The sequence below is a fragment of the Crotalus tigris genome, unplaced genomic scaffold (assembly GCF_016545835.1).
Source record: "Crotalus tigris isolate CLP2741 ecotype Arizona unplaced genomic scaffold, ASM1654583v1 scf7180000017804.1919176, whole genome shotgun sequence".
Classification (NCBI taxonomy): domain Eukaryota; kingdom Metazoa; phylum Chordata; class Lepidosauria; order Squamata; family Viperidae; genus Crotalus; species Crotalus tigris.
Genome location: NW_024096647.1, coordinates 1,724,095 through 1,752,041, shown reverse-complemented (window position 1 = coordinate 1,752,041; position 27,947 = coordinate 1,724,095). Strand labels below are relative to the sequence as shown.

At 38.1% G+C, this 27,947-nt stretch overlaps 1 protein-coding gene across 2 annotated transcripts in view; it reads right to left on the bottom strand.

Moving 5' to 3' along the window:
• The window catches only part of LOC120307701 (bifunctional heparan sulfate N-deacetylase/N-sulfotransferase 3), an 80,097-nt gene that overhangs the window by 37,904 nt on the left and 14,246 nt on the right, over window positions 1–27,947 (bottom strand). For both annotated transcript variants that reach the window (XM_039342722.1, XM_039342721.1), the window contains exons 3-5: window positions 10,329–10,416; window positions 4,574–4,728; window positions 421–606 (exon numbers count right to left, since the gene is read on the bottom strand). In XM_039342722.1, coding sequence (XP_039198656.1) covers window positions 421–606; window positions 4,574–4,728; window positions 10,329–10,416 — 429 coding nt within the window. The remainder of the gene's footprint in view (window positions 1–420; window positions 607–4,573; window positions 4,729–10,328; window positions 10,417–27,947) is intronic.

Below are 27,947 nucleotides of genomic sequence, written 5' to 3'. Positions count from 1 at the left end.
AATTTGATCTCAAAGTACCATCCCCTCAATAAACAGGCAGTTTTAAGACGGAGGTTCCCATCCATAATCCTTAAAGTTAACATCAGCCTCTTCAACTGAGTATAGAATCAATGGTTAGGTAAAAGAGATGGCTGAGCATCCAGCTCTAACTGCTTTTCAGCCATGCTAGCCACATTTTGACAAGTTTAAAAATTTCAAACCATCTTTGAAGCCATTTTAACATAAAGGGCGCTGAAATACATTACAATCTGGTGGTAGGGCATAATAAACGAAAAATAGCTCTTCAGATAATGTGAACATTTGGTATAATAATACTTATAATGTATAATATATATTGACATATAATCAGAAAAGCCAGGATAAAAAACCAACCAACCAACCAACCAACCAACCAACCAACCAACCAAAAACATAGCTCACCATGATGCTTTTGTGAATGAAACCTCTTCTGTACCGTGCAGGTTTTAGATGTGGATATTCTTCTGTACTGGTGATTTTGATATTCCAAACTTTTTTCCAGGCATCATAAAGTTGAACATGAACAGGATAGACGCCGGAATGGTGTGGAGCCACAGCATATCCCATATCAGTTGGGATGCCATGTTCCTGAAACAGCAAAATAAAATCCTATATGAAGGATAGGAATCAATGCACACATATGAGCACGTCCTCCTACAAAAGTATGAACTTATCCAAACAATGCAATTATTCAGGTCAATTTCAAGACCTACATGCAAAGCTTCTTTAGCTTTGTACACTTCCTGTTTTATCTAGGATATGGTGCAATATTTTATAGGCTTTCTGTTTTCTTTGCTCTATCTCCATGAGCTTAATTTAGCTGTAGTTCAACCAGCATGCCAACAAGATTTCTCTTTTGATGTGATAATGTAAAATCGTATAACATTTATATATGTTTTCCTATCAAAACATTTTATCTGCTAATATGCAAATAAACCCCTCCTAGGGCCATCTTGTTAATTAAAATAAGTAGTTTATTTTTAAATCTTGGTTGAACACCCAGTTTCTCCGATAATGGCAAATCAGTTCCCACTGTAAGGCATATGCTTTAAAGCTTAACATGGAGACTCCTGTGAAATTTTGAATACTTTTTTTGCCTGCTTAAATTTAAATGTCTAATAAATGCCAAGGCAATATGCTGATTGGCACCGAGTTTCTTCTTAATGCTTTTTTTGATGAACCGAAATACAAGTTTTCTCAAGGAACACTGCTTGTTGCACAATAATCAATACAGCTTTGTTTCTACATAACTCCAATTTTTGTGTGAATTACAGCAAGAGTGATGTAATGTAATATTAGGTTTGTTTTAAAAATTATGTTTTAAATGCCTCTCTCTGGTTCTAATGGTTAGTGTATACATAATACATTGTATGGGAACACTAGCTTTAGATTGGCTTTAGGGTGCAAAGTATTTTTACGGATTTCAGAAAATTGAAGGGTTTTTGATCGGATGCAAGAAAATCTTGTTTGGAAGTCATTTATAATAAACACAGTGGAACTGTATTTCTACATAACTCTCATTATTGTTAGTGCTAATGGCACTTCTTTTCATTGGACCTCCATCTGACCTCTTTGTATAATTATTTAAAATTGGGGTATGTATTGCTGTGGAAATAATTTGAAATGTATAGGAGTATTAATATAGCACTTGGATGCAACTTTTTAGATTTTTTAAAATGTAGGATACACTCTGTATGTTTATAAAATGGATATTTCAATTTTCAGGTATAATTAAAAATATAATCAATCAATCAAGCATCAATATTACTTTTGAAAAATCAGAATTTTCTCAGTTATTGCAAAGTGAGTATATTCAATAACAATGCATGAAACTATATTCTTTATATAGTGACAATGACTATCATTTATACTTACAGTAATTAAGACAAGTACTTTCAGTGTTTTGTATGGAGAACGATCTTTGGGTAGGTGGCAGCACCTAACTGCTTTGCATAAATCAGGAGAAACTATCCAGGGTCAGACATGTCCAGTATTTGAATGGCAGACCGCCAAAAAATGACACATGTACAGGATGGATTGGGAAATGAAAAAAAGCAAACAGTCTATTGATTTGTTTAATATTTATGTGAAGCCCGCATCTGTGTCTGATGATTCAAGTAGTGCCATTATTGTTCCCCTAGCCTGTCTGGGAAATACTAACTGAAAGAGTCCAAAGATGAAAATGAATACAATTTTGGAAATTCTGTGCCTTAGGAGCCATGGTGGCACAGTGGTATGCAATACTGTAGGCTACTTCTGCTCACTGCCAGCAGTTTGGCAGTTCAATCCTCACAACTACAAGTGTCAGAGCAATCGGTCTAGCAACCGTTCTGTAGTCACTCAGCTCTGTGATGGAAGGTTTCTTGAGAAGTAGAACATTTGATAGTAGAACATTTGAAGCAAGAAAGAACATAACACATTTCCAGTGATTTATTAAAGATGCAGTAAAGATGGGGGCCAGTTGATCAGCCCAGGCTTTCAAGAAGGAAAGGCCTTGGCCTGGTGTTTTTCCTATCTTTTGCCTATAAAACAGACCTCGCACGTCTTTTTCTAAGATCATCAGAGGTGGGGCCCCCAGAGGAATGGAGATAAGTGTAGGAGATTTGGCTATTGTTGGTATATTTAATATGGGGAGGGTAGTGATAGTTGATAGGGATCTCCTCTCAAACCCACAGTGCAGTGGAGCACATACAGATCATCTGCCAGTTGCCGATTCTCTTCCACAAGGGAGGGAGGTCTGCTGTATCCAAACATATTCTTCAGGCTTTTCCACACATTTGCTGCTTCACTTGCTGAGAACTGATTTCATTTAAATGTACGCTTTGTCCTGTTTCAGAACAAGCATATACCACAGGCTTCAACAGTTACTTCATAAAAACACGAAGGCAATGGCTGTCAGGGTGAGTACGTTTGGTGTCACGTGCACATTTGAGCAAAGTACACACAAACAAATTTGCCTGAAAATGAGTCTAACTCTAAAACATCGAACAATAGCTTATCAGGCCGTGATCCAAAATCCAAGGGATTCATAGGAAGTTCAACAGCTGATCCGAGATCAGAGTAGCAGAATTTCAGGATCCAAGAGTTCTGAGGCATGACTTTGTAGGTTCTAGGCTAGAGTGGTTGTCCCCAAGAAAGATGCACCATAGGTACATCTTAGCTTTATATAAAGCAACCCCTTGGTGGGAATTAATTATGAACAGTGCTGAATGCTACTTATTTTTGTTAAAGGGTGTGATGTGCACTGGGCTGCTCCTCAGATCCTTGTCATCTGCTTCCTATTCAGTTGCTCCAAATGACTGTCAGCAGTGTCGGCCTCAGGTACTTTGCTGATTCTTCGGAGTGTCATCCATACCGTGAATCTCTTTAGCATCAGACTCCTCAGAGTCCAAGTTGTGTGTGACAAAATTTAACCAACTGTTTCATCCAACTATATGTACGGAACATATATAAGGAATCATTTTTGTGATCTCAGAGGTGTGATTTCGAATATGCATGTGTATGTATTTTTGTACACAGGCAAATGCCTTGTTCTTGGCTGAGGAACTGAATGATTTGTTGCGAATGTTAGACAGATTGCCTGATGCAAAAAGACATATGGACTTGAAAATTAATGTATTAAGAACTCGGGAAGTTGTGTTTGACAGGGAAAATGTGGTCGTAATTACAAGGTATTTAAACATAATGAAAAATTATACCAACTCTAATCTATATCATTATATGAATCCATCTATCTTGGGAGTATGTTTACTAAACATAAGGATAATGGATGGAGAAATCAGTGTGTATAATGTGGTCGGATGTGAGGAAAGTTTCTCAAATAAATTTAAATGATTGTGTTATCATCTATAAATGGGTGATGAATTGAATGTAGATTAAATATAAACTAAGTGATCATTATGAAAGAAGCGTTCTGTGGTTAATTTGGATAATACAGAATGAGAGAATGGATACTGAATCATAGTACAAATACTTGAATGGATCAAAAGGAAAAAGGGAAGACTAAGAAAGTTGTAAACTGGTGAGAAGTTGTAGGAGTAAGAAGTTCCTCAAAAAGGGAGAAGTGAGAAGTTTAGAGGCAATTTATGAAATGGTATAAAGATGTGGTGGAAACAAGAAAGATATGAAGTGGTTTAATGAACGGTGTTGGGGTATTCTAGGATGAGTTAAATCTTTTTCTTTTCTCTTATTTTATGCATTTAATTTATTTTGCTCACTGCTTTTCATTCTGTTTCAGTACGATGCACAGTTCTGCTTACTTCAAAAGGGAACAACAGTGTGATGGGCATGCATTTGTATGGAGGATTCTTTTAATAAATTGCAGCCACGGTTACTGGAGTGTTAGGTACACAGATATTCTGTAACATAAATGACTCTGCTCTATAATTCTATTATTTCATCTAGTGGCAGCATAACTAAGCTGGAATTGATAAATTAAAGTTGTACTTCAAGACAATTTCAATTTTTAAGGTGGGATGCTTAATTTAAATACTTTGTACTCTGTATCAGTTATATATCATTTCTACTAAATCTGTGATTTATGAATTTAACTCACTAAGGCAAATTTTTTGTTGAGAATCATTTGCTCCACTAGTGAAGATTCATTATGGAACAGATGAGGTTGCATGTGACTCCACATATGAGGAAACCACCAGAATTCATCAACAGACCCCAACAATAAATCATCTCCTTCATCTTCTTCTACAGTGCCTGTAGAAATAAATAATGTATTAAATAATATTCCCATTTTTGAAAGAACTTTGTCACAATTATTGGAAGCATGATTAACATTTAAATTGCAACAAATTACAGCAGAAAGATCAAATCAATCTCAAATTCATAGCAACAATTCATAAGCAGCCAATTATCTGAGACAGAACGCAACAAGTATTAAGAACAGGTATTCTGACTGTAATCTGGTCTATGATTGTAACAGACATTCCTATGACTGGATTCCTATTACAGTGATAGGTCTATGATTGTAATGGAGATTCCTATAATTGGATTCCTACTACAGTGATAGGCATATTTCCCAGAATGACCACTCAGAAGTAGTAAGGATTAGGGCAGAAGTATAAGCCACTGAATGATAAATATATAATTTAAAAAGAAGGTTGATTTAGTTAAAGACCATAGTTGATTTAAATATATTTGCATATTAAAGCAGTATATCTGCTTATTTAATAACTGAAAGCCATAATTTGCAAGCATCTCTACTGTGTGTCACAACTGAAGGTGTCTACATTATAATTTAACATATTGTAGGCTGTATCCTGGATCTCATAGATGTTTGTTGGGTTGTTTTATAAATGTATTTTAACTTTGCTTTACATTTTATTTTGTTTATCATCTAAGATAATCTGTATATATTCACAGAACACTCTGCTTGTACTGGTCTATGATTGCAATAAGCTGAATTGAACTATGAAGAGTAATTATAATTACAACTGAAAGTGTATATTTTGCTGAAGTAAATTGTTCTGTTAATTTACATGTCCAGCTCCTGAGTAAACATGACATAATTTATGATTACACTTAAAATATCACATTCTTACTATAAATCTATTTTGCTTCTCTTGAGGTCTACAGCTTGCTAAAATACATATTCAACAGCACTTGCTACATATGTTAAGAATACATTGATTATATTTAATTCCACAAAGTTTTTATATAAATACAAGTTTACTATTGTCAGAATATAATGGGCAAAGTTTTATATTTTTAATACCAAAGCCTGACTTTAGCCTTGCTAAGTACTAACATAAGTGTTAATACCACTTTACAATGCCTTGGTAAGGCCACACTTGGAATATGGCATCCAGTTTTGGTCACCGTGATGTAAAAAAGAGGTTGAGACTCTAGAAAGAGTACAGAGAAGAGCAATAAAGATGATTAGGGGACTAATCATATACGGAACGGCTACTGGAATTGGGTATGTCTAGTTTAATGAAGAGAAGGACGAGGGGGGACATGATAGCAGTCTTCCAATATCTCAGGGGCTGCCACAAAGAAGAGGGAGTCAAGCTATTTTCCATAACGCCTGAAGGCAGGATAAGAAGCAACGGGTGGAAACTAATCAAGGAGAGAAGCAACCTAGAACTAAGGAGAAACTTCCTGACAATTAGAACAATTAACCAGTGGAACAACCTGCCTCCAGAAGCGGTGAGTGCTTCAACACTGGAAGTTTTTAAGAAGAGACTGGACAGCCATTTGTCCGAAATGGTGTAGGGTTTCCTGCCTTAGCAGGGGGTTGGACTAGATGACCTCCAAGGTCCCTTCCAACTTTACTACTACTACTACTACTACTACTACTACTACTACTATTGTAAAAAAATCTGTAATATACACTTCAATTACATAAACCCATAAAGTTTTTCATATGAATATTTTCCTTCAAGAAAGTTATTTTTAACTAGCATCCCTTTTTCCAAACTTATATGATGTTTCCTGTCAAAAAGCGATCTTGAAGCAGATATGAAAAGCAGCTTCTGAAAAAGCCTTTTAGCTCTGTTTGCCAGAGGTGAATGGTCCAAGTTTATCTTAAGGTATAGTGGTTAATTTACAAATTGACATGACACCACAGAGTAAATCACAACCGGTCTCAGCTATAAATAATTGCTTTATTCTTAAACCTTAATGGGTGAATCTGTCCCATTCATTAAATACTTATTGTGTGAATGGGACTGAAAGCTTGTGCAGAACATTGAAATCACAAGCATCGATTTCCTACAGCTTTCAATAAATATCATTTTATATATCTTAAATACTATCTATTCCCAGTCTCTTCATTGGCTGTTCAGAAAGGAAATGGCAGTTCAGGCAGCCAAACTGATATAGCAGCCTGCTTGGGATCATTACATTTTAGTAGTTCATTAAAACCGATGACTCTATGACAGAACAATATGGCTACTTCAGGGATGAGGCAACTTAAAGAGATACATTCAGATAATTATGTAGATGTATAATTTCAGAAGTCCCTAAGAGGCTGAATAGTGTCTGTGTTCTGTATATGAGATAAATTAATTAAGTCCTTGATGAGCTTCTCATCATAATCACTGTAAATTGTTGTTGTGATGACAGCACAATCACAATGACTTTTTTGCATAGTATAATCTTGATACAGTGCATTCAGAAAGCATTCAGATCCCCCCTTCACTTTTGTCAGTTTTTATTATAAGGGGAAAACAACTCAAGAAGCTTGGAAAATTTTGAAAAATGAGATAATAAAAGCACAGTCTAGCACAATACCAACAAAGAGGAAAAACAACAGCTCCCAAAAGAAACCAGCATGGATGCATAAAGAACTCTCTGACAAATTGAAAGATAAAAAGGACAAATATAGAAAGTGGAAAGAGGGGAACATAACTAAGTCAGAATATCAGTAAATAGCCCGAGCCTGCAAAGATGAAGTGAAGAAAGCCAAGGCTCAAAATAAACTAAGGCTTGCGACCAAAGTCAAAAATAACAAAAAAAGCTTCTTTCAACATGTAAAAAACAAGAAAAAAGTGAAGGAAATGATTGGTCCATTAGTGGGTGGAAGTGGCAAGAAGGTGACAAGCAACAGGGAGAAAGCAGAACTATTTAACTCATTTTTTGCGTCTGTCTTTACACAAAAGGGAAAAAACAGACCAACCTATCAAAAATAGTGCCATCAAAAACAAAATAGAAACACAAGTTAAGATAGGCAAGAAAATGGTTAGTGAGCACCTGTCCAGCCTAGATGAGTTCAAATTGCCAGGACCAGATGGATTACACCCCAGAGTTCTCAAGGAACTGGCAGATGTGATATCGGAGCCACTGAACTATATTTTTCAAAGATCCTGGAACACAGGGGAACTACCAGAGGACTGGAAAAGAGCTGATGTAGTTCCCCTCCTCAAAAAAGGAAAAAAAATGGATCCAGGAAATTACAGACCTATCAGCCTGACCTCAATACCTGGGAAGATCCTGGAAAAGATAATCAAACAACGAATCAACGAACACCTAGAGGCAAACAAAGTCATTATTAAAAGCCAACACGGGTTTGTCAAAAATAGATCATGCCAGACAAATCTTATTGCATTCTTTGACCAAGTGACAAAATTAGTGGATCAGAGGAATGCTGTGGACATAATTTAATTGGACTTCAGTAAGGCATTTGATAAAGTAGATCACAACCTACTACTTGACAAGATAGAAAAATGTGGGGTAGACAGAACCACCACCAGATGGATCCGTAGCTGGCTGACCGGCCGTACTCAGCGAGTGGTCCTCAATGGAACTGCATCTATATGGAGGGAAGTGTGTAGTGGGGTGCCCCAGGGCTCTGTTCTGGGCCCATTACTCTTCAACATCTTCATCAACGATTTGGATGAAGGGATAGATGGGGAACTCATCAAATTTGCAGATGACACCAAGCTGGCAGGACTAGCCAACACTCCAGAAGACAGGCTTCAGGTACAGAAGGATCTGGACAGACTTGAACACTGGGCACTAACTAACAAAATGAAATTCAATGGTGAAAAAAGCAAGGTTCTACATTTAGGCAAGAAAAACAAAATGCACAAGTACAGAATAGGTGGCACCATGCTCAATAGTAGTAACTGTGAGAGGGACCTCGGAGTCCTAGTAGACAATCACCTAAATATGAGCCAGCAGTGTGCTGCAGCTGCCAAAAAGGCCAACACAGTGCTAGGCTGCATTAACAGAGGGATAGAATCAAGATCACGTGAAGTATTAATATCACTCTTCAATGCCTTGGTAAGGCCACACCTGGAATACTGCATCCAGTTTTGGTCACCACGATGTAAAAAAGATGTTGAGACCCTAGAAAGAGTACAGAGAAGAGCAACAAAGATGATTAGGGGACTGGAGGCTAAAACATATAAGGAACGGTTGCTAGAATTGGGTATGTCTAGTTTAACGAAGAGAAGGACAAGGGGGGACATGATAGCAGTATTCCAATATCTCAGGGGCTGCCATAAAGAAGAGGGAATTAAGCTATGTTCCAAAGCACCTGAAGGCAGGACAAGAAGCAACGGGTGGAAACTCATCAAGGAGAGAAGCAACCTAGAACTAAGGAGAAACTTCCTGACAGTGAGAACAATTAATCAGTGGAACAGCCTGCCTCCAGAAGCAGTAAATGCTCCAACACTGGAAGTTTTAAGAAGAGACTGGACAGCCATTTGTCCGAAATGGTGTAGGGTTTCCTGCCTGAGCAGGGGGTTGGACTAGATGACCTCCAAAGTCCCTTCCAACTTTAATACTATTACTATTCTACAGTTGTTGAAATTCATTTTTTTCTCACTAATCTACACTCTGTACCCCATAATGACAAAATGAAAACAGAATTTTAGAAATGTCTATAAATTTTTTAAAAAGAAAAAAACTGAAATAGCACATTGGCATAAGTATTCAGACCCTTTGCAACAACACTTGAAAGTTACCTCAAGTGTCTCCCATTTCTCTTGATTGTTGCTGACATGTTTCTACACCTTGATTAGAGTGACCTGTGATAAATTAAATTGATTGGACATGATTGGGAAAGGCACACATCTCTCTATAGAAGGCCTCACAGCTAAAAATGCATACTGTAGCAGATCAAACGTCGTGGGTCAAAGGAACTGCCCGCAGAGCTCAGACAGGGTTATTGCAAGGCACAGATCTGGGGAAGGCTACAATAAAATTCCTGTTGCACTGAAGTTTCCCCTCGGTCTCTAAAAGGTTCACCATCACTGGAATAGAATTTCTACATGACGTACTAAGTGTACATATTGGGTCTATTTTTCAATATAAGAAAGCTTTTTCCAGAGTCGTATCCTGCAGATATGCTAGGTTAATTCCTCAAAATATTTTTCAGCATGGCTAATATGTATTGGTAAGTCTACAGATTGCAGGGCATCAGATTATTACATTCTGAATTAGAAATCTCAGTTGTCAAGTCTCTTTTTTGCCCTCAGATCAAATGTTTAAGAGAAACCTTTCCTATGTATTTCCCTACTATTTGCTCTACTGTAGTATACTACTAACTATATTATTGTTATCCACACAAACTATTTTAACATGGTCCATGAGATAGCATCATCACTAAACTGTCAGAATGTTAAAATTATGATATCCCTATAGATAATACAACAGTCTCACAGCTAAGTACAACATTGTACATAAGGAAGAGTTTGTTAATTTTTTTTAGCTTTATTCTGCTGAAGGAATCTTTCTTTTTTTAAATGGTCCCAAAGGTCTTTTCTTTCATTTCATTTAATAGCATAAAGTGAAGCCACCTAAAACAAATTCCAATTATCTGCAGTGCACAAATGGAAAATAATTTTTACCTGTGTGGTAAAATTTCCCTGAAAATCCCAGATTGAAAGTAAAATTTGTAATTTGAGCTCTTAGAAGGTTCTGAGTATCAAGCAGAGCCTGAAATAAAATAGAAATTAAAATGCATTAGATACATACTAAATGCAGGTTACACTTTTCAGGGCTGTATAACAGAAGCAAACTGCTTACCTTCAAAGCACCTTCCCTCAAATTTCTTAACCTCTGATTAAATACCAGCAATTCAGAAATTTTATTTTTATTCAGTTTTATTTTTTCTTATCAACAGACATTAAAATGAAGCTGGATCTCTGATGACGCTTCTTTCTGAGGAACCCTCTGAAGAGTTTTAGTCAGAATTAAGCCACAATGGGGAAAGATTGGAGACTTGTAGACAATGCCAGGTTTCTTCAAATTTGGCCCTTTTATGACTTGTGGACTTCAACTCCCAGAATTTCTCAGCCAGACATGCTGGCTGAGGAATTCTGGGAGTTGAAGTCCACAAGTCATAAAAGGGCCAAGTTTGAAGACCCCTGCAACATACCAAGTTTAAAAAGAAGAATCTTCATCTTTCCCAGACCATTCATAAATTGTATCTGCGAAACCCTATAATTTTTTTAAGTGATCCAATACTTTCATATATTATAAAATTAAATGTTGGGAATACAGGTAGTCCTCGACTTACAATAGTTCACTTAGTGACTGTTCAAAATTACAACAGCACTGAAAAAAGTGACTTATGACCATTTCAGCATTCCCATGGTCAATTGATTTACATTTGGATGCTTGACAACTGATTCACACTTACGACGGTTGCCGCATCCTGGGGTCATATGATCACCTTTTGCAACTTTCTGACAAGCAAAGTCAATGGGGAAGCTAGACTGACTTAACAGCCACGTTACTAATTTAATAACTGCAGTGATTCACTTAACAACTGTGGCAAGAAAAGTCATAAAATGGAGCAACGGTCACTTAACAAATTTTTCACTTAGCAACATAAATTTTGGGCTCAGTTGTGGTCGTACGTTGAGGGCTACCTGTAAGTTGGATTTTATCTTTCCTATCAAACTACAGATAAAGGTTGGTGTGTTAAAAACAAAGTCGAGTGGAAAGCAGAATAAAATTAAAGAAGAAAAAAGTGCAGTGTGCTTTTATTCTTGGAATGGCATTTCAAAACGCCCTGAATGTCCCTCCTGATAAATAAGAAGCAATAAAATTAGCCTCTGCTTGCAATGGTTTCTTTAGGATTTGCCTAATAACTTTAGGAAAAAGTCTAATAAACTTGGGAACATTTCTGCTTTGAATAAAGCAGCAGAGCCAAATCCCGCAACAATCAATTAAAATGCGTAGACTTATGTTTGGCATTTTCCCATTCTCTGGGCTCCTGGGACATTACGTTAGCTGCATATACCATACTGACCATCTTATGCCTGTAACATGTTCCCTTAGTTCAGGGGTAGGCAACCTTGGCTCTTTTATGACTCGTGGACTTCAACTCCCAGAATTCCTGAGCCAGCGCTAACTCAGGAATTCTGGGAGTTGAAGCCCACGAGTCATAAAAGAGCCAAGGTTGCCTATCCCTGCTCTAGCTGATGCCCACGGCTGAAACAGAAATACAAAGCTAAATTGCCCCTGAAGACTAGATAGATACATGATGCTAAATCTCTAGTTACCAAATCAGTACAGGTAGTCCTCAACTTACGACAATAATTGAGTCCAAAATTTATGTTGCTAAGTGAGACAGCTGTTAAGTGACTTTTGCCCCATTTTACAAACTTTCTCATAACACGGTTGTTAATTGGCTTCCCCACCAACTTTGCTTGTGAGAACGCCACAAAAGGGGTTCACATGATCACCTGGGATACTGCAACGGTCATAAATATGAGTCAGGTGCCAAGTGTCTGAACTTTGATCACATGACCTCGGGGAGGCTGCAATGGTCGCAAGTATGAAAAATGGTTATAAGTAACTTTTTTCAGTGCCGTTGTAACTTTGAACAGTCTCTAAATGAGCTGTTTTAAGTCGAGGACTACTTGTATTTGACTGACCAAAACCTCGAATTCCTAATGAGGTACAAGACACTAATTAGAAAGCTAATAGTTTTCACAACAAACAAGCGTCTCTTGCAGATGCCAAATTTACTTTTCCCTTACAATTAGTAACTTTCCCAAATACTAAAGATTTTTTTAAAAAATAAAGCAAACTTTCAGATTACTGCACATGATTTTAAAACTGTGCAAAAAATTTACCAATTGATTCTTAATTTGTGTAATTAAGTAGAAAACATAGCATAGAGTAGTACCTTCTAAACTGGAGATGCTGGTCACTTAGAAACCATATTCTTAATAGACAAGCTTAGTTAACATTTTGGTTGTTATGCCTCTGATTATTTTCTGGATGACTTGACATTTTACTTCTCATTTAGGTTCTAAAATCAAAATGTTAAAGCTTATGAAAAATATAGAACAGCAGATGGCAGGGAATATTTCACTGTTTCTCTGTGACCGCCTCAGAATGCGAACGCTTTCATGTGGAGGCAGAAAAAGCGGGAGGGAGAAACTAAATTTCATTTCTAAATGCTCTGCAATATTCAGTGTAAGTTCTCGAGATACTTTATACAGGTAGTCCTCAAATTACAGCAGTTCATTTAGTGACCGTTCAAAGTTACAGCGGCACTGCAAAAAGTGATTTATGACCATTTTTCACACGACCGTTGCAGCATCCCCATGGTCACATGATCGAAATTTAGATGCTCGGCAACTGGTTCATATTTATGACAGTTGCCGTGTCACGTGATCCCCTTTTGTGACCTACCGACAAGCAAAGTCAATGGGGAAGCAGATTCACTTAACAACCATGTTACTAACTTAATAACTGCAGTTATTCACTGAACAACTATAGCAAGAAAGTTTGTAAAATGGGGCAAAACTCACTTAACAAGTGTCTCACTTAGCAACAGAAACTCAATTGTGGTTGTATGTTGAGGACTACCTGTAATATCCTTTTCACTTACCCTTATGAATTGCACGTCTGAGTATTTATCTCCATGAACTGACCTACACAGATTAAACACTGCAGATAACTATACTTTATAATCTGTTCTTGGACAGTTGGATACATTTATTTTGCATATAGTGTAAATACTTTATAAAATACAAAGTAGATGCACACTTGTATTTTTTCGCAGCCCTCAGCCAAATATGATGTGCTACTATAAACAGAAAATGTTGAAACAAAATCCAAGAACTTTACTGGCATTCAAAGGGGTGGTCAAACTTCCTAAATGACAGGTGTATTATAAAGCTGACGGAATAAAACATTAGTATTATTTTGTGCAGTTACGTAGCGACCTCAGAAAACCATTTGTTCTGCTTTTTATTAACAAAAGAAAAGATACTATCATCTGTTCTGAAAAATGTTCTTAAGAGGTAATGGTTTTGAAAGTGCTGTAAGTTATGTGTATGCACAGCTATTTACAATATTACTTAAAGCAGCAAAAAAAGCATATTTAATAGAAAGAAAACACCATTATAATATAGACTATTTCTGCATGTGGTTTTATTTCCAAACCATAGACATTATGAACAGATCCCATACATACAAAAAGTGAAATAATCTACATCCCAGTGAACATCAACCCAGAAACTAGACAACGGGATCAAAAAACTCTCAGTGACCTCACAAGAAAGGCCAAATTACCAAAGAGGAACAGTGGCGGATAAGAAGCTGTGGACCCATCCTCCCATGCTTCTATAGATGCCCATAAATCAGACATGTCAAACACAAGGCCTGGGGGCGGATGCAGTCCGTGAAGTCGTTTCATGTGGGCCACGAAGCCATCCTGGAAACAGTGAGGGAACGGCCCCCTCTGCCTTGGCCCTGGCCCAGGCCGGCCAGGAGCCAATGTACAATTTTGTGGTAGCCATCTATGCTGAAATGCATTCAGTCTTAGCTCCACAAGGCTGTCTGGAAACTGCGAGGAACCAGCCCCTGGGTGCATGCTGGGGAGGTGTCACCCTTTGTGAGGAATGAAGAAATGGACCATCGCCTGGAAGTGGCCGGCAAATGGCCCTCGCCTACTTCACATATCCGGCTTGATGGGCTCTGCCCTGGTCCCACCCCTTTTTCCCAGAGACCCTCAGATCTGCCCCACTCCTGCCAGGACCCCACAGGCACCCTTGACCCAAATAATGTACAGCTGGCCATACCCACCCAGTAGGCCACACCCACTCCATCCATGCCCACCTGGTAGGGTACACCCATCCTGGCCACACCCCCCGACCCCCCGAAGGGCAACTGCAATACTGATGCGGCCCTCAATGAAATTGAGTTTGACACCCCTGCCCTAAATACACAAGCTTGACACATCCCTCTGTACAATTGTATCATTACCAGGGAGCTCTAACTATACCATCGTGAAAGAATTAACAAAAAGCTTGAGTATCCCACAGGGAGAAGCACACACTACAGCAATTCCCCACTACCGTGCCTTCAGACAATCAAAGACATGACAATAGATGATGATGAAATCCTGGTCTGATTTGATGTCACAGCCCTTTTCACATCCATAGACCCTGAATTAGCCAAAGAATTTATGATGACATTGCTCCACAGGAGACCCGATTTAACTGAATACAAGGAAATTGAAACATGCAGGATCACGGATCTTATCAACCTCTGCATAACCACGTACTTTTAATTTGATGGACAAACTTATCGACAAATCAAAGTTATACCTATGGCCATGGTGGCAAACCTAGGCATGCAGAGCCCTCTCTGTGGGCACGCGTGCCATCGCCCCAGTCCTAGGCCTTCAGCTGAGTTTTATAAAACCTTTTCGTTTTAGGCCTCCGCCGCCGTGTGCAAAAAAAAAAAAAGGTTCAATCAATCAATCAATTTCAACTTCTCGCGGGGAAAAAAAGATCTTGCAAAGTTGGAATTGGTTGAACTTTTTAGTCCCACCCAGTCTGCTGTTACCACCAATGGGTCATGCCCACCCAATGGGCCACACCCACCTGGCACCCGATGAGACATAAGTGGGTTTGGGTTGCAGTTTGGGCACTCAGTCTCTAAAAGGTTTACCATCACTGACCTATGGGATTACTGCTTTTGGGACTCATAGCAGAGTTTGCAATGCAACCTCTGGAAGCAAAAGCATCCCACAAATATAACTCAAAAAATGGATCAGATATATAGACAACATCTTCACCATAATATAAAAGGACCAATTAGACAACACCCACAAAGCCATCAACAACATCTTCAAAGGAATCCAATTCACCAGGGAATAAGAAAACAACTCACTATCCTTCCTAGATATCCTGATCAGCAGAGACTACGATGGCAAACTAGAAACACAAGCGTACCGAAAAACCACTCACACCAATCAATGCTTTATTACCAAAGTATAACCCAACCTCTCACACAAGAGAAGCTATATAAAATTCTATTTAGATAAACACAAACACACTGCAGAAACAGCAGAAAAAGGAAACAGATTATTTATACAACATCTTCCAACAAAACGGATATCCATGCAACTTCATCATAAGTGCCTGGTTACTTAAACCAATATAGCACAACCAACTCAAATAATAAAATGCCATACATCTCAGAAACTATCAACAGATTATTATGAACACATGGAATCAATCATCTAAAACATCTTAAGTAAAACAAAAGACCCATAACTCCAGACGAAAAAACAGGAATCGTCTATGACAGAGGTCCCCAACCTTTTGGGCACCAGGGACTGGTTACTTGGAGAGAAGTTTTTCCGTGGACTTGAGGGGGCATGGTTTTGTGTGCTGCCTGCATCCTGTGGATGGGGCTTTCCTTGCTTGTGCAGACCAGTTGCTGGCATGCCGCAGCCCATACTGGTCCATGGACCGGGGGTTGGGGACCCCTTTACATACAGTGTAAAAGACTGCAGCAGCCACTACGTAGGACAAATAGGCAAAAGACTAGCAGAACGCATCTATTAACATCAACTAGCAATCAGAAGACCTGATGAAAACTCTTTAATTTCACAAACTAGTACTCAGTCTAGATCAGTGGTTCTCAACCTTTTTAATGCCGCGACCCCCAACCGGTCGTAAGTCGAGGACTACTCAACTGGTCATAAGTCGAGGACTACTCAAATGGTGCAGCACCGTTTGCAGAATGGGACTTTTGGCAGGCTCAGCAGGGCAGAGACAGCCTGGACAATTCCTATTGGCTTTTGAAAGCCAATAGAATTAGACTCTATTCAAGAGAGTCTATTCTATTGGCTTTCAAAAGCCAATAGAATAAAAGGGAGTAGCACAGCTAAGGAAAAGGGGAAAAAAATGGCGGACTGCGTTGTTTGGCGACCCCCATGAAATGGTCGTTCAACCCCAAATGGGGTCCCGACCCACAGGTTGAGAACCACTGGTCTAGATGAGATTGAGTCAAAGTCAGTTCTTACTTATCCAGATCCACTAGAAGGAAAAAAAAAGAATTTAAAATGAAAAATGAAGATATACCTAAGTTTCTTGGAAATCATACTGTAAGCTTTCCTTTTGGCGTTCCCATTGCATATGATATAGTTGGGTTTGATTACTGGATTATTTGTCCCTTGATAACATTTTTTAATACGCCTGATTCATTTATACAATTAAAAAAAATATCTAGAAGCCAGAGGAAAGGAAACCAATTATGGAAAATATAGGCCAGTCATTGCTAACCAATGTTATTGAATAAAGCAATGCAATTAACAATACCGTCTTTGAAATTTTATCTGCTTTGCTGTTATCAGTTCTTGGATACTGCTCACTACCTAAGATGACTTAATTATCCTATTGCTGAAACTCATTAAATTCCTTAATTAAAGGTTAAAAAAATTCTCAGGCCAATTAAACAAGAACTAATGAGCACCCTGTTGTACTGCATTATTTTCTAACTCAAATATAGTTTGATGATGTTAGATTTAAGCTGAAGATAAATATTTAATCTATTTCATAAATAAAAACACAGTTCTCCAAGTTGAAAATCCACACAGGTCATTAGATATTACACAATATTTGTACCTATCTGCACTGCAAAAATTGTGAAAAGAGGCAGCAAACCTCTGGCAGATTACAATATGTGTGGTCAGCTGAATTTGGTTTTGTGTACATAAGCTCCGTCCTCCTAAAACAATTCATTTTTAGTGTAGCCTTTTTTCCCCCTCACAGTCAAACAAATATTTTTGAACTGCCCACAAGCAGGATATGGAGACATATTCTTTTCTGGATGTTTTTATCCTACAATGAGTAACTGGATGGACGCTAGCTCCAACCTAGAGCCAGCTGATGAAGGTAAATTTCCTGAAATCAATGACATGCAGTAGATTTAGTTTTTTCTGTATTCTCCACGGCTGCGAAGTATATGATGTATAGATAAAGGCAGAATTATCTATTGGATGGAATCAGTGCGGACTGGGACATGGCTGTTTCAGTTACACACTCAGCTCAGCTGCATCATTGAAAAGCCGTTTGTCTGAAGATCCCTTAAACTTATAATCATATCTTTAAAATACTGAATAGGAAACAGGGAGAGTTATTCATTAGTGGTGTAATACCATTACAATTACTTACAAATACTGTAATTGTAATGGTATTAAAACACTAATAACAACAACAACAACTTTATTATAGTCATAGACCTGCAATAGACATAACTTTTTACAATATATTAAGAAAAAAATAAAATAAAAATAGTACTGACATTAATAGTAAATAATAACACCCCTGTTAAGAAAACACATGTTCTCAAAATGTTAGGGTCACTCCCTAATTTACGTGAGTAGAAAGCCAATAAGTGTGTGAGTAAATATAATGTTCCAAAAATTATTAGAGATATCTCCAAAAAATTGGCACAAATTAACGGCTAATATTAAAACACTAAATATGATACCTTTTGGAATAAGGTATCACTCTTTTCCCTTCGCATTTTTTTTGTTAAATAGACAAAATTTTATTGTTAGTATGTTCCTCTCAACTGCAATACAGAAAAAAACTCGACTTACATCAGTTCATTTAGTGACTGTTCAAAGTTACAACAGCATTGAAAACAGTGACTTATGACCGTTTTCACACTTACGACCTTTGTACCATCCCCCATGGTCACATGATAAAAATCCATGTGGTTCATACTTATGACGGTCGCAGTATCCTGGGGTCATGTCATCAGCTTTTGCAAACTTCTGACAAGCAAAGTCAATGGGGTCAAAGAGCCGAGGTGGCGCAGCAGTTAGAGTGCAGTACTGCAGGCCACTTTAGCTGACTGTGTTCAGCAGGTCAGCGGTTCAAATCTCACTGGCTCAAGGTTGACTCAGCCTTCCATCCTTCCGGGGTAGGTAAAATGAGGACCCAGATTGTTGGGGGCAATGTAAAAATATATATATATATATATATATATATATATATATATATATATATATATATATATATATATACATACATACATACATACATACACACATTGCTTACTGGTGTACACCGCTTAGAGAGTGCTTGCACTTAAAGCGGTATATAAGTCTCATAAATAAATAAATAAATGGGGAATCCAGATTCTCTTCACAACCAAGTTACTAACTTAACAAATGCAATCACTCACTTAGCAACTGGGGCAAGAAAAGTCGTAAAATGGAGTAAACCCACTTAACAAATGTTTCACTTAGCAACATACATTTTGGGCTCAACTGTGATTATAACTCAATGAGTGCCTGTATTTGGATACCACACTCCTGGCTGGCCCACATAATAAGACTGAAATCATTCTGGAAACCAGGTAACAAATCATGACTATCAATTTGCACATTTACCTAGTCCAAATCTCTAAAAAAAAAAATGGACATATTCAAAACACAATTCCAATGCATCCTTTGAACATATCACATTTGAAGAGACTTGTGCCTGTATGTATATATGCCTGCTTTTTTCCCCCTTTGCCCTAGAGATATTTCACCCTGCCCAAATTGCTGCCCTCTAGTTTTACTGAAGCCTGGAAGGTGACGGAAACTGTAATCAAACCTGTCTCAAAGGCTTCAGTTTGTGACAAGGTACTTTAGTCCTAAGAGTTAATCATCCTGAAGTTATATCCTTTCCTGTTATTAATTTAACTGTCTCCCTGTGCTAGGTTAACCATGAATCTTTTCTGCATTACCTATGCCTGGCTGGGCACAGTCCCTTTTATCAAGGAACAATGTGATCAGACTCTTTTTTTCTGCTTCCAATCTCTCTCTGTATGTCAAGAAGACAATGTTTTGACATTTTGCTAAGGTCTGAAAATGTCTATAACCAGACTGGATCTGCCAGCAGCTTCAGATGTCAGACTGAGATAAACAAGCTTCAAATCAAGCGCTAACTTATATTTCTCCTTCATGATTTCTGTGTAGAAAAACACGGGACTTGAACAGAGCTTTTTATTACCAGTTTCAAATTCAGCTGCTCCATAACTTTTGCATCCTAGCAGCTTTTTCATTTGCTTGTACAATTATTTTATATAGCATGATTCAGTTTGCTACAGTAATATATACCACTGACTTCTATTTCATATCTATTACTTCATTGTGCATCAAATAATCTTAAATTGAAATTAATGTTAAATGATACAGCAATGCTAGATTAAATGATATAATGTATATCATTCTAAAGCCATTTCCATAAAACCATCCACATAAGACTCTTACTTATTTTTCCTTCTCTCCCTTTAATTCACTGTATCATCTGAAACTGGGCAAAGGCCCTATGTCTATTTAGTAGCAGCTATAATTCCATGGTTCCCAAATTACAAATCTTCTGTTTCAGGGCAACTATCAGCCATTATCTGAATTATCACCAGATTTAGCAAAGATTCTTTCTGAGCAAAGTTTAACTCTGTTCTTGTTTCTCTTTACCTTCAGCCTGTTTTGTCCCAGCTAGATCCAAACGATCTCCAAACACCAGTTCATTACTTTCCCATAGTCTAGAGTGGAAGCTAAGTTGTGAAGAGCTAAATAGTGACTTCTTACCAGACCTCACTTCATTGTATTTATCATTGTTGATCTTTATTTTTAATGTTTTAGTGCTATTATTGTAATTTCTTTGATTGTTGTCAGCTGTTCACAGTTATTGAGAGTTGAGTGGCATCTGAATTTAAATAATAATAAGATCTGAAACCGAAACTGACACATTAGAGCAGGGGTCCCCAACCTCCGGTCCGTGGACCGGTAGCAGGCTGTGGCATGCCAGCAACCGGTCCGCACAGACAAGCAAAACTCCATCTATGGGATGTAGGCAGCATACAAAACCACACACCCTCCAGTCTGTAGAAAAACCTCTCTCCATGGAACTGGTCCCTGGTGCCCAAAAGATTGGGGACCTCTGCATTAGAGCATAAACCGGCTGTGGAAGTCCAAGTGGTTATCAGAAGATTGGGTGCCATACCCAAATGTCTTGCACAGTACAGTGGTATTTCAGTACTCATTGTTAATTGGTTCCGGGAGGTGCGGATGAATACCAAAAATGATAAGTACCAAACAAATTTTTCCCATAAGGGATAGTAGTGAGTCACAATGCAGCCGACACCAACAAATTCTAGCTTTTGCATTGAGTACCAAAAGAATGATAAGTACTGGCACAAAATTTTCACATCAAAATGTGTCGAGTACATGAAGAAAAACTGATGAGTTTCAAAGCAGTTGAGTACCAACAAACCACTCTATTTTAAAAAAATCTGCACATTGACAAAATGTCCATCTATTAATCGCAAAAGGCCACACTGCTTGGATCCACACACATGCACTATTCTGATAGATTATGACATCCTATGTTCTTGGAAGAACTCAATGCATTGGAAGGACAACAACAACTAAAGAACAGGCAGATGTGACTTCATATTGTTGTGAAAATATTACAAAAAGGAACAGATGCTAAATCTAAATATTTGGCTGACTGTGCAATGAACTAGAATAATAATAACAACAGGCACCTTGGGTGCAATATAGTAAGATACCTTAGGTTCAATTGCAAAACAACTGGAGCACCACTTGAATACTATCATCAAACAAAAATATCCCCTATTGCAGGTTCCTGGGAAGGACTTGATAAATGGCTAAAAATGCCAACTCCAATCTAAATATCTGGCTGACTGTACAATGAATCATAATATTAAGAACTGTCGGCTGACCAACCAGGTCTAGCAACTGCAGGACTACTAGAAGAAAAGTTGCTTACCTGTCACAAATATACTGAAAACAAAGAAATTATGGTTTGCTATAAACAAATCAAACACAATAAGAAAAATAATATCCAGAAACAAAAATAGCAGAACAGAAACTAAAAGTTCAGTATTGATTTATAATACCACACAAAGTATTCACAAAAATAAAAATGGAAGAACTGCAAAGGTGTATCCAGGGCAAAGAATCAAAAGCCTTCCCAAAGTAGCTCAGACAGCAGATATAAACAGGGGAAATTGGTAGTAGAGGAAACCAGAGTGAACTGTTTTCATTCCCAAACCAGGTATCCTTTCCTCTACCTTTTCTTGTTTTGCAATTAAAGGACTTCTCTACAAAGTTTTCTGCAAAACAAGAGGAACAGAAATGAAGAAAAACTGATCATCTAAAACGGCACAAAAACAACGTAATAAGATTGCTTGCATTGAAGCTTGTTAACAGAAAGAAAGATATCAATACTGTAATATCAAAGGTAAACACCAACTCACTCCAAGAAACAAACTAACTGTACAGCTATAGTTAAAATAGAAGATCTTTGATGCAAATATGAAAAAAAAAACAAACATCACTAAAATGAAAAATATGGTTGGAAAATAAAATCAGCATATCAAGATCAGATTAAAGGAAGCTAGAAGAAATGAAAGGAAAGGAGATGAAGAACAAGAAGACAAAAGAATACCCTGATGTTAGTTTGTATTTTAATGTTTGATGTTGAAATTTAACAATGATAATTACAAACAAAAACAAAAAAAGAAATATCTAGAGACAAGGAAGATCAAGCAAGCACTAGAAATAATAAAGCAGCAAATAACAGTCATAACCAAGAAAATCGGCAGATATGAAGCTCGAATTCCACACTTTAGGTAGAATTTTCATTTTAAGAAATAAGAAATGTTTCTATCAATCAATCCATCAACAGAAAAACTGCAATGGACCAGCCAACAACAGGTGAAGAAGAAATAGTGCGGTTCTGCACATAGCTGTGGGATGACCCAAAGAAGTACAACAAAAGCACAGCTTGTATAAATAAGGTGGAAAGGAGAGAAAAAAAACACAGAAGCTGAAATGAAAGAACTTGTAATAACATCAGAAATGGTGGAGAAAAGGGCAAGAAAGAGCAAGAATTGGTCAGTACCAGGTAAAGATGAACTGCATGGGGTTTTTTGGTTGAAACATCTAATTGCTCTGCACCTACTTGTTGCCAAACAGTGTAACAACATACTGCAAGGAGATGAAGCTGAAGAGTGGCTAACATCTGGCAAAACCTACTTGATAATGAATCACAAAAAGGCCAGCACCAGGCAACCTAGGCCAATTGCCTGCTTACCAACAACTTTCAAATTACTAACTGGTGTGGTAGCTGATGCAGCCCAACAGCATCTAGTTAAAAACAAGCTCTTTCCATCTGAGCAGAAAGGAAACCACTCAAACAGACAAGGATGAAAACATCAACTTCTAATTGACACAATAATTCTGGAAAACTGCAAGAGAACGAAGACCAAATTGAATGTAGCATGGATTGATTACAAGGAGGCATTTGAGTCCTTGCCAGATGATTGAATAATCAAGTATCTAGCAATAACAGCAGTCAGTAAAAACATCAGAAGCTTTGTGCAAAGATCGATGGCACAATGGAAGACATGGTTGTAAGTCAATGGTGATAGACTGGGAGAGATTAATATCAAGAGAACAATCTTTCAAAAAGACTCACTTTCATCATTACTGCTTGTCATTGCACCGATTCCTGTCAATAATATTGAATAAGTCAGGCCATGGCTATCAAACATAACATCTGCCAGGCTATCCTGTTTACATGGCCGATCTGAAGCTGTATGAAAAAAAAAAAAGCACCATCTAAAATGGAATTGCAGCTTAACACTGTCCGAAAATGCAGCCAAGATATGGGACTGGATAAATGTGTGATATTTAACATCAACAAGGGAAAAATAGTGAAAATTGAAGGAATCAAGAAGCCTTATGGAAATAACATCAAGAGTCTGAATGAAGATTATCACTACAAATACCTGGGCATCTTTCAGCCTGACAACATCAAAAACATTAAAGTCAAGAAGAAAATGAATAGTGAATACATTAAGATCTTGCCTTATCAAGGCAATTAACACTTGGGCAATTCCAATTGTTAGATACACAGCTAGAATAGTGGACTGACCTCAAGCCAAAATAGAAGCTATGGATAGGAAAACCAGAAAAGTAATGGCAATAAATCATGCCCTTCGTCCTCGCAGTGATGTTGACAAACTCAGTTTATCAGGGAACATGATGTATTAAACATTGCAAAACACATGAAGAAAAAAGGCACTTGAAAAATTTCTGAAGGACAGTGAAAAAGATGCAGTGAATACCAGATATTGAATACCAGAGAGATCAAACTGGACTATAAGAAGGACCAAATGAAGAGCAGAAAAGAGACATGGCAAGATGAGGATAGGAGCTCACCCTATCATGCAGCCGTTGGGTCTTGAACCTGGGCTGTCAGCTGACAGCATCTTAACCACTGAGTCATCACAATGCCCTAACACATTACAAAGCAATACATTAATTTCAATTCAATTTATTCCCATAATGTTTTGGGATCTCTCAGAAAATTAAAAATGCTAGACTTATTTATTTATTTAATCAAATTTCAACACTACCCATCTCACTTAAGTAAAACTGAGTATCCAGGGTAGTGGGCCCATAAAAAATAATAATTAGGATGAAAAATAACAGGGCTGTGTGAAACTTCCATTCAAAGATTCAGTGGCAAATTGTATCAACATGCCACTGAATGAATCAAAACATCGAATCAGAATTCTAATAGCAAATTTAAATAAAGTTGGCTTGTTCATAGAAAATTCAAAACATATTGCAAATTGAAATAGGATTTTGTTAAATTTACATACCAAGAGACATCCTGGAAGGGTAGAACGAGCAGTTAGTTGAAACTTATTAGTGTTGTTGAATGTTTGGCCATGATTATATAGAAACCATTTTGTGAGACTGGTTTCATAATGGTTTCCATAATGTATTCTCAAAATTTCAAATGTGTCTACCCATTAAAAAAAAGGTAGGAACCAGTCTTCTGTCCTATAGTTATGTTAGAACTTCAAGTTATGGAATTCCAATTGAAGCTTTGGGAAGCTAAGTTGGGGCATTTCTTTGTTTAGATCAGTGGTTCTCAACCTTTTTAATGTCGCGACCCCCAACCGGTCGTAAGTCGAGAACTACTCAACCGGTCGTAAGTCGAGGACTACTCAACTGGTGCAGCACTGTTTGCAGAATGGGACTTTTGGTGGGCTCAGCAGGGCAGAGACAGCCTGGACAATTCCTATTGGCTTTTGAAAGCCAACAGAATTAGACTCTATTCAAGAGAGTCTATTCTATTGGCTTTCAAAAGCCAATAGAATAAAAGGGAGTAGCACAGCTAAGGAAAACGGGGAGGGGGGGGAAATGGCGGACTGCGTTGTTTGGTGACCCCCGTGAAATGGTCATTCGACCCCACTGGCTTAGATGTATCTTAGAAGGATGAACTTCAGAAGGAATAGAATGGCTTACAAATTTGGTTGGAAATAAAGCCAAAGACTCCGGATTTATTTTTTATCTACCTGCTGCCCAAACCATAAAATACTTGAAGTTTCCATTTCTTTTTATAGTTCAGTGCATCATTGGAAAAACAACTACAACCACTATAGTAGCAATAAAATCCTATTACCTGAGAAGTACAGGTTTATTTTCTATACTGAAACAAGATGCAATAAAGACAGTTTAAAAAGTATGTCTTGCCATTTTTAAATTTGGTTTTCCTTCTCCAACTCCTCAGAGAAATAAAGGCAGCTAAATTTCTTATATTATTCTTAACTTAAACATACATGCCACATGTACTGAAGGACAACATTGCCACTTTCCAAGCTGTATTTCTTGAATGCAAAAGAGTAAAGTTCCCTTGACTGTCACAAACTAGTGTTGCCAGGACATGTAAGAGCATTTTCATAAGAACTGCTATTTTGTGGTCTGGTTTAAGACTACAGTAGGTGATGGTTGCATACAACACTATACATATTGCAATGGTTTGTTAGATTTTAGCTTAGCGTGTTCTATAAGCCCAGCATTTGAATTACGTGATTTATTGCATTGGGTACAGTGGAGATATAGCCATATAACAATTACAATATATTCAACACATTATGATTAAATAAGCAATTTAATTTCAGCACTGAAAAAAGTGACTTATGACCATTTTTCACACATGCGACCGTTACAGCATCCCAATGATCATGTAATCAAAACTCAGATGCTTGGCAACTAACTCATATTTATGACGAGTGCAATGCCCCAGGGTCACGTGATCCCCTTTTGCGACCTTCTGACAAGAAAAGTCAATGGGGAAGCCAGATTCACCTAACAACTGTGTTCCTAACTTAACAACTGTAGTGATTCATTTAATTGTGGCAATAAAGGTTGTAAAATAGTGGCAAAACTCACTTAGCAAATATTTCGCTTAGCCACAGAAATTTGCAGACGACGCTGAGCTGGCAGGAATAGCCAACACCCTAGATCAGACATGTCAAACTCGCGACGTCACGTGACGTCGCGCAACATATTGGGACAGGTTTGCCATTGCTGGCAATGGGGTGGGTGCAGCTTCCGGATGATGCGTCTGGCCCCGGGGCCAGCAGTTTCACACTCCTGCCCTAGATGGATCTCGACAGACTAGAACATTGAGTCCTATCGAACAATGAAATTCAATGAAGAGTAAAGTCTTACAGTTAGGCAAGAAAAACTAAAAGTACATGTATAGCACAGGTCGGCAACCTGCGGCTCCAGAGCTGCATGCGGCTCTTTGAGCCTTCCACTGTGGCTCCCAGCCTCCTCTGCCATTTGCAGAGAGAAACAGAGACAGAGAGAGGCACTTGCGCTTCCCTGCTTCTCTGTCTGTGTATGTGTGTGTGTGTGTGTGTGTAAAAGAGAGTAGACTCACAGTGTTCTCTGACAAGCTGAAAAGCTTTTTGGGTTCCTCCCTTTGCTGAGTCTCTGCAGGAAGCAAGAAGAGCAGGAGAGAGCTAGTTAGCCCAGCTATGCTGACTCAGGAATTCTGGGAGTTGAAGTCCATGAGTCATAAAAGAGCCAAGGTTGCCTACCCCTGAGCTTGTTGGAGAACAGCTTGAAGCCAGCTTGCCAGGTGAGCAGAAGATTGGAGAGAGGGAGAGGGAGAGAGAGAGAGAGAGAGAGAGAGAGAGAGAGAGAGAGGGAGAGAGAAAGAGGGAAAGAGAGACACACACAGAGACCCTCTTGACATCTAAAATGAAGATAATACTGCATATATCTTTTATCTTTATTATGTGTGTGTATGTGTGTATATATACATGTGTGTGTGTATACACACACACACACACACACACACACACATAAAATAAAGATAAAAAAGGATATGTGCAATCTTATCTTCATTTTAAATGTCAAAAGGGTTTTGCGGCTCCCAGTGTTTTGTTTTCGGTGGGAAATGGGTCCAAGTGGCTCTTTGAGTGTTTTGGGTTGCCTACCCCTGATGTATAGAGTAGGTGAAACCTGGTTTAATAGCAGTACCTGTGAGAGGGATCTTGGGAGTCCTAGTGGACAATCAATGAAATATTAGCTAGCAGAGTGCTCCAGGCACCAAAAAAGCCAATGCAATCCTAAATTGCATTAACAGAGGTATTAAATCACGATCACATGAGGTACTAGTACTGCTCAATAAAGCCTTAGTAAGGCCACACATAGAATACTGCATCCAGTTTTGCTCATCACACTATAAAAAGATGTTGAGACTCTAGAAAGAGTGCACAGAAAGCAAGAAGGATGATTAGGGGCCTGCAGGCTAAAACATACGGAGAAAGGTGACAAGAACTGGGCCGGCTAATCTAGTGAAGAGAAGCCCTAGAAGTGACATTATAGCAGTGTTCCAATATTTGAGGGCTGTCATAGAGAAGAGGGGGGACTACCTATTTTCCAAAGCACCATAAGGCCAGACAAGGAACAATGAATGGAAACTGATCAAGGAGAGATTCAACCTAGAAATAAGGAGAAAGTTTCTGACACTGAGAACAATCAACCAATGGAACAGCTTGCCTTCAGAGGTTGTGGGAGCTTCATCACTAGAAGCTTTCAAGAGACTGGGCAGCCAGTTGTTAGAAATGGTATAGAGTTGCCTGCTTGAGCAGGGGGCTGGACTTGATGACCTACAAGGTCCCTTCCAACTCTGTTATTCTAAGTTAACCCACCAGTCAGCAACCAACACATGATTTGAATGACTCTTATGAGGTATAATCATGTTCAGCATGTTCATTCTCTACTTAGAAAATTAAGAGAAGGGAACCAGATAAGATCTTGCTGATTAGATATGCATTGAATGTGGTCTTCTCCAAATACAATGCAA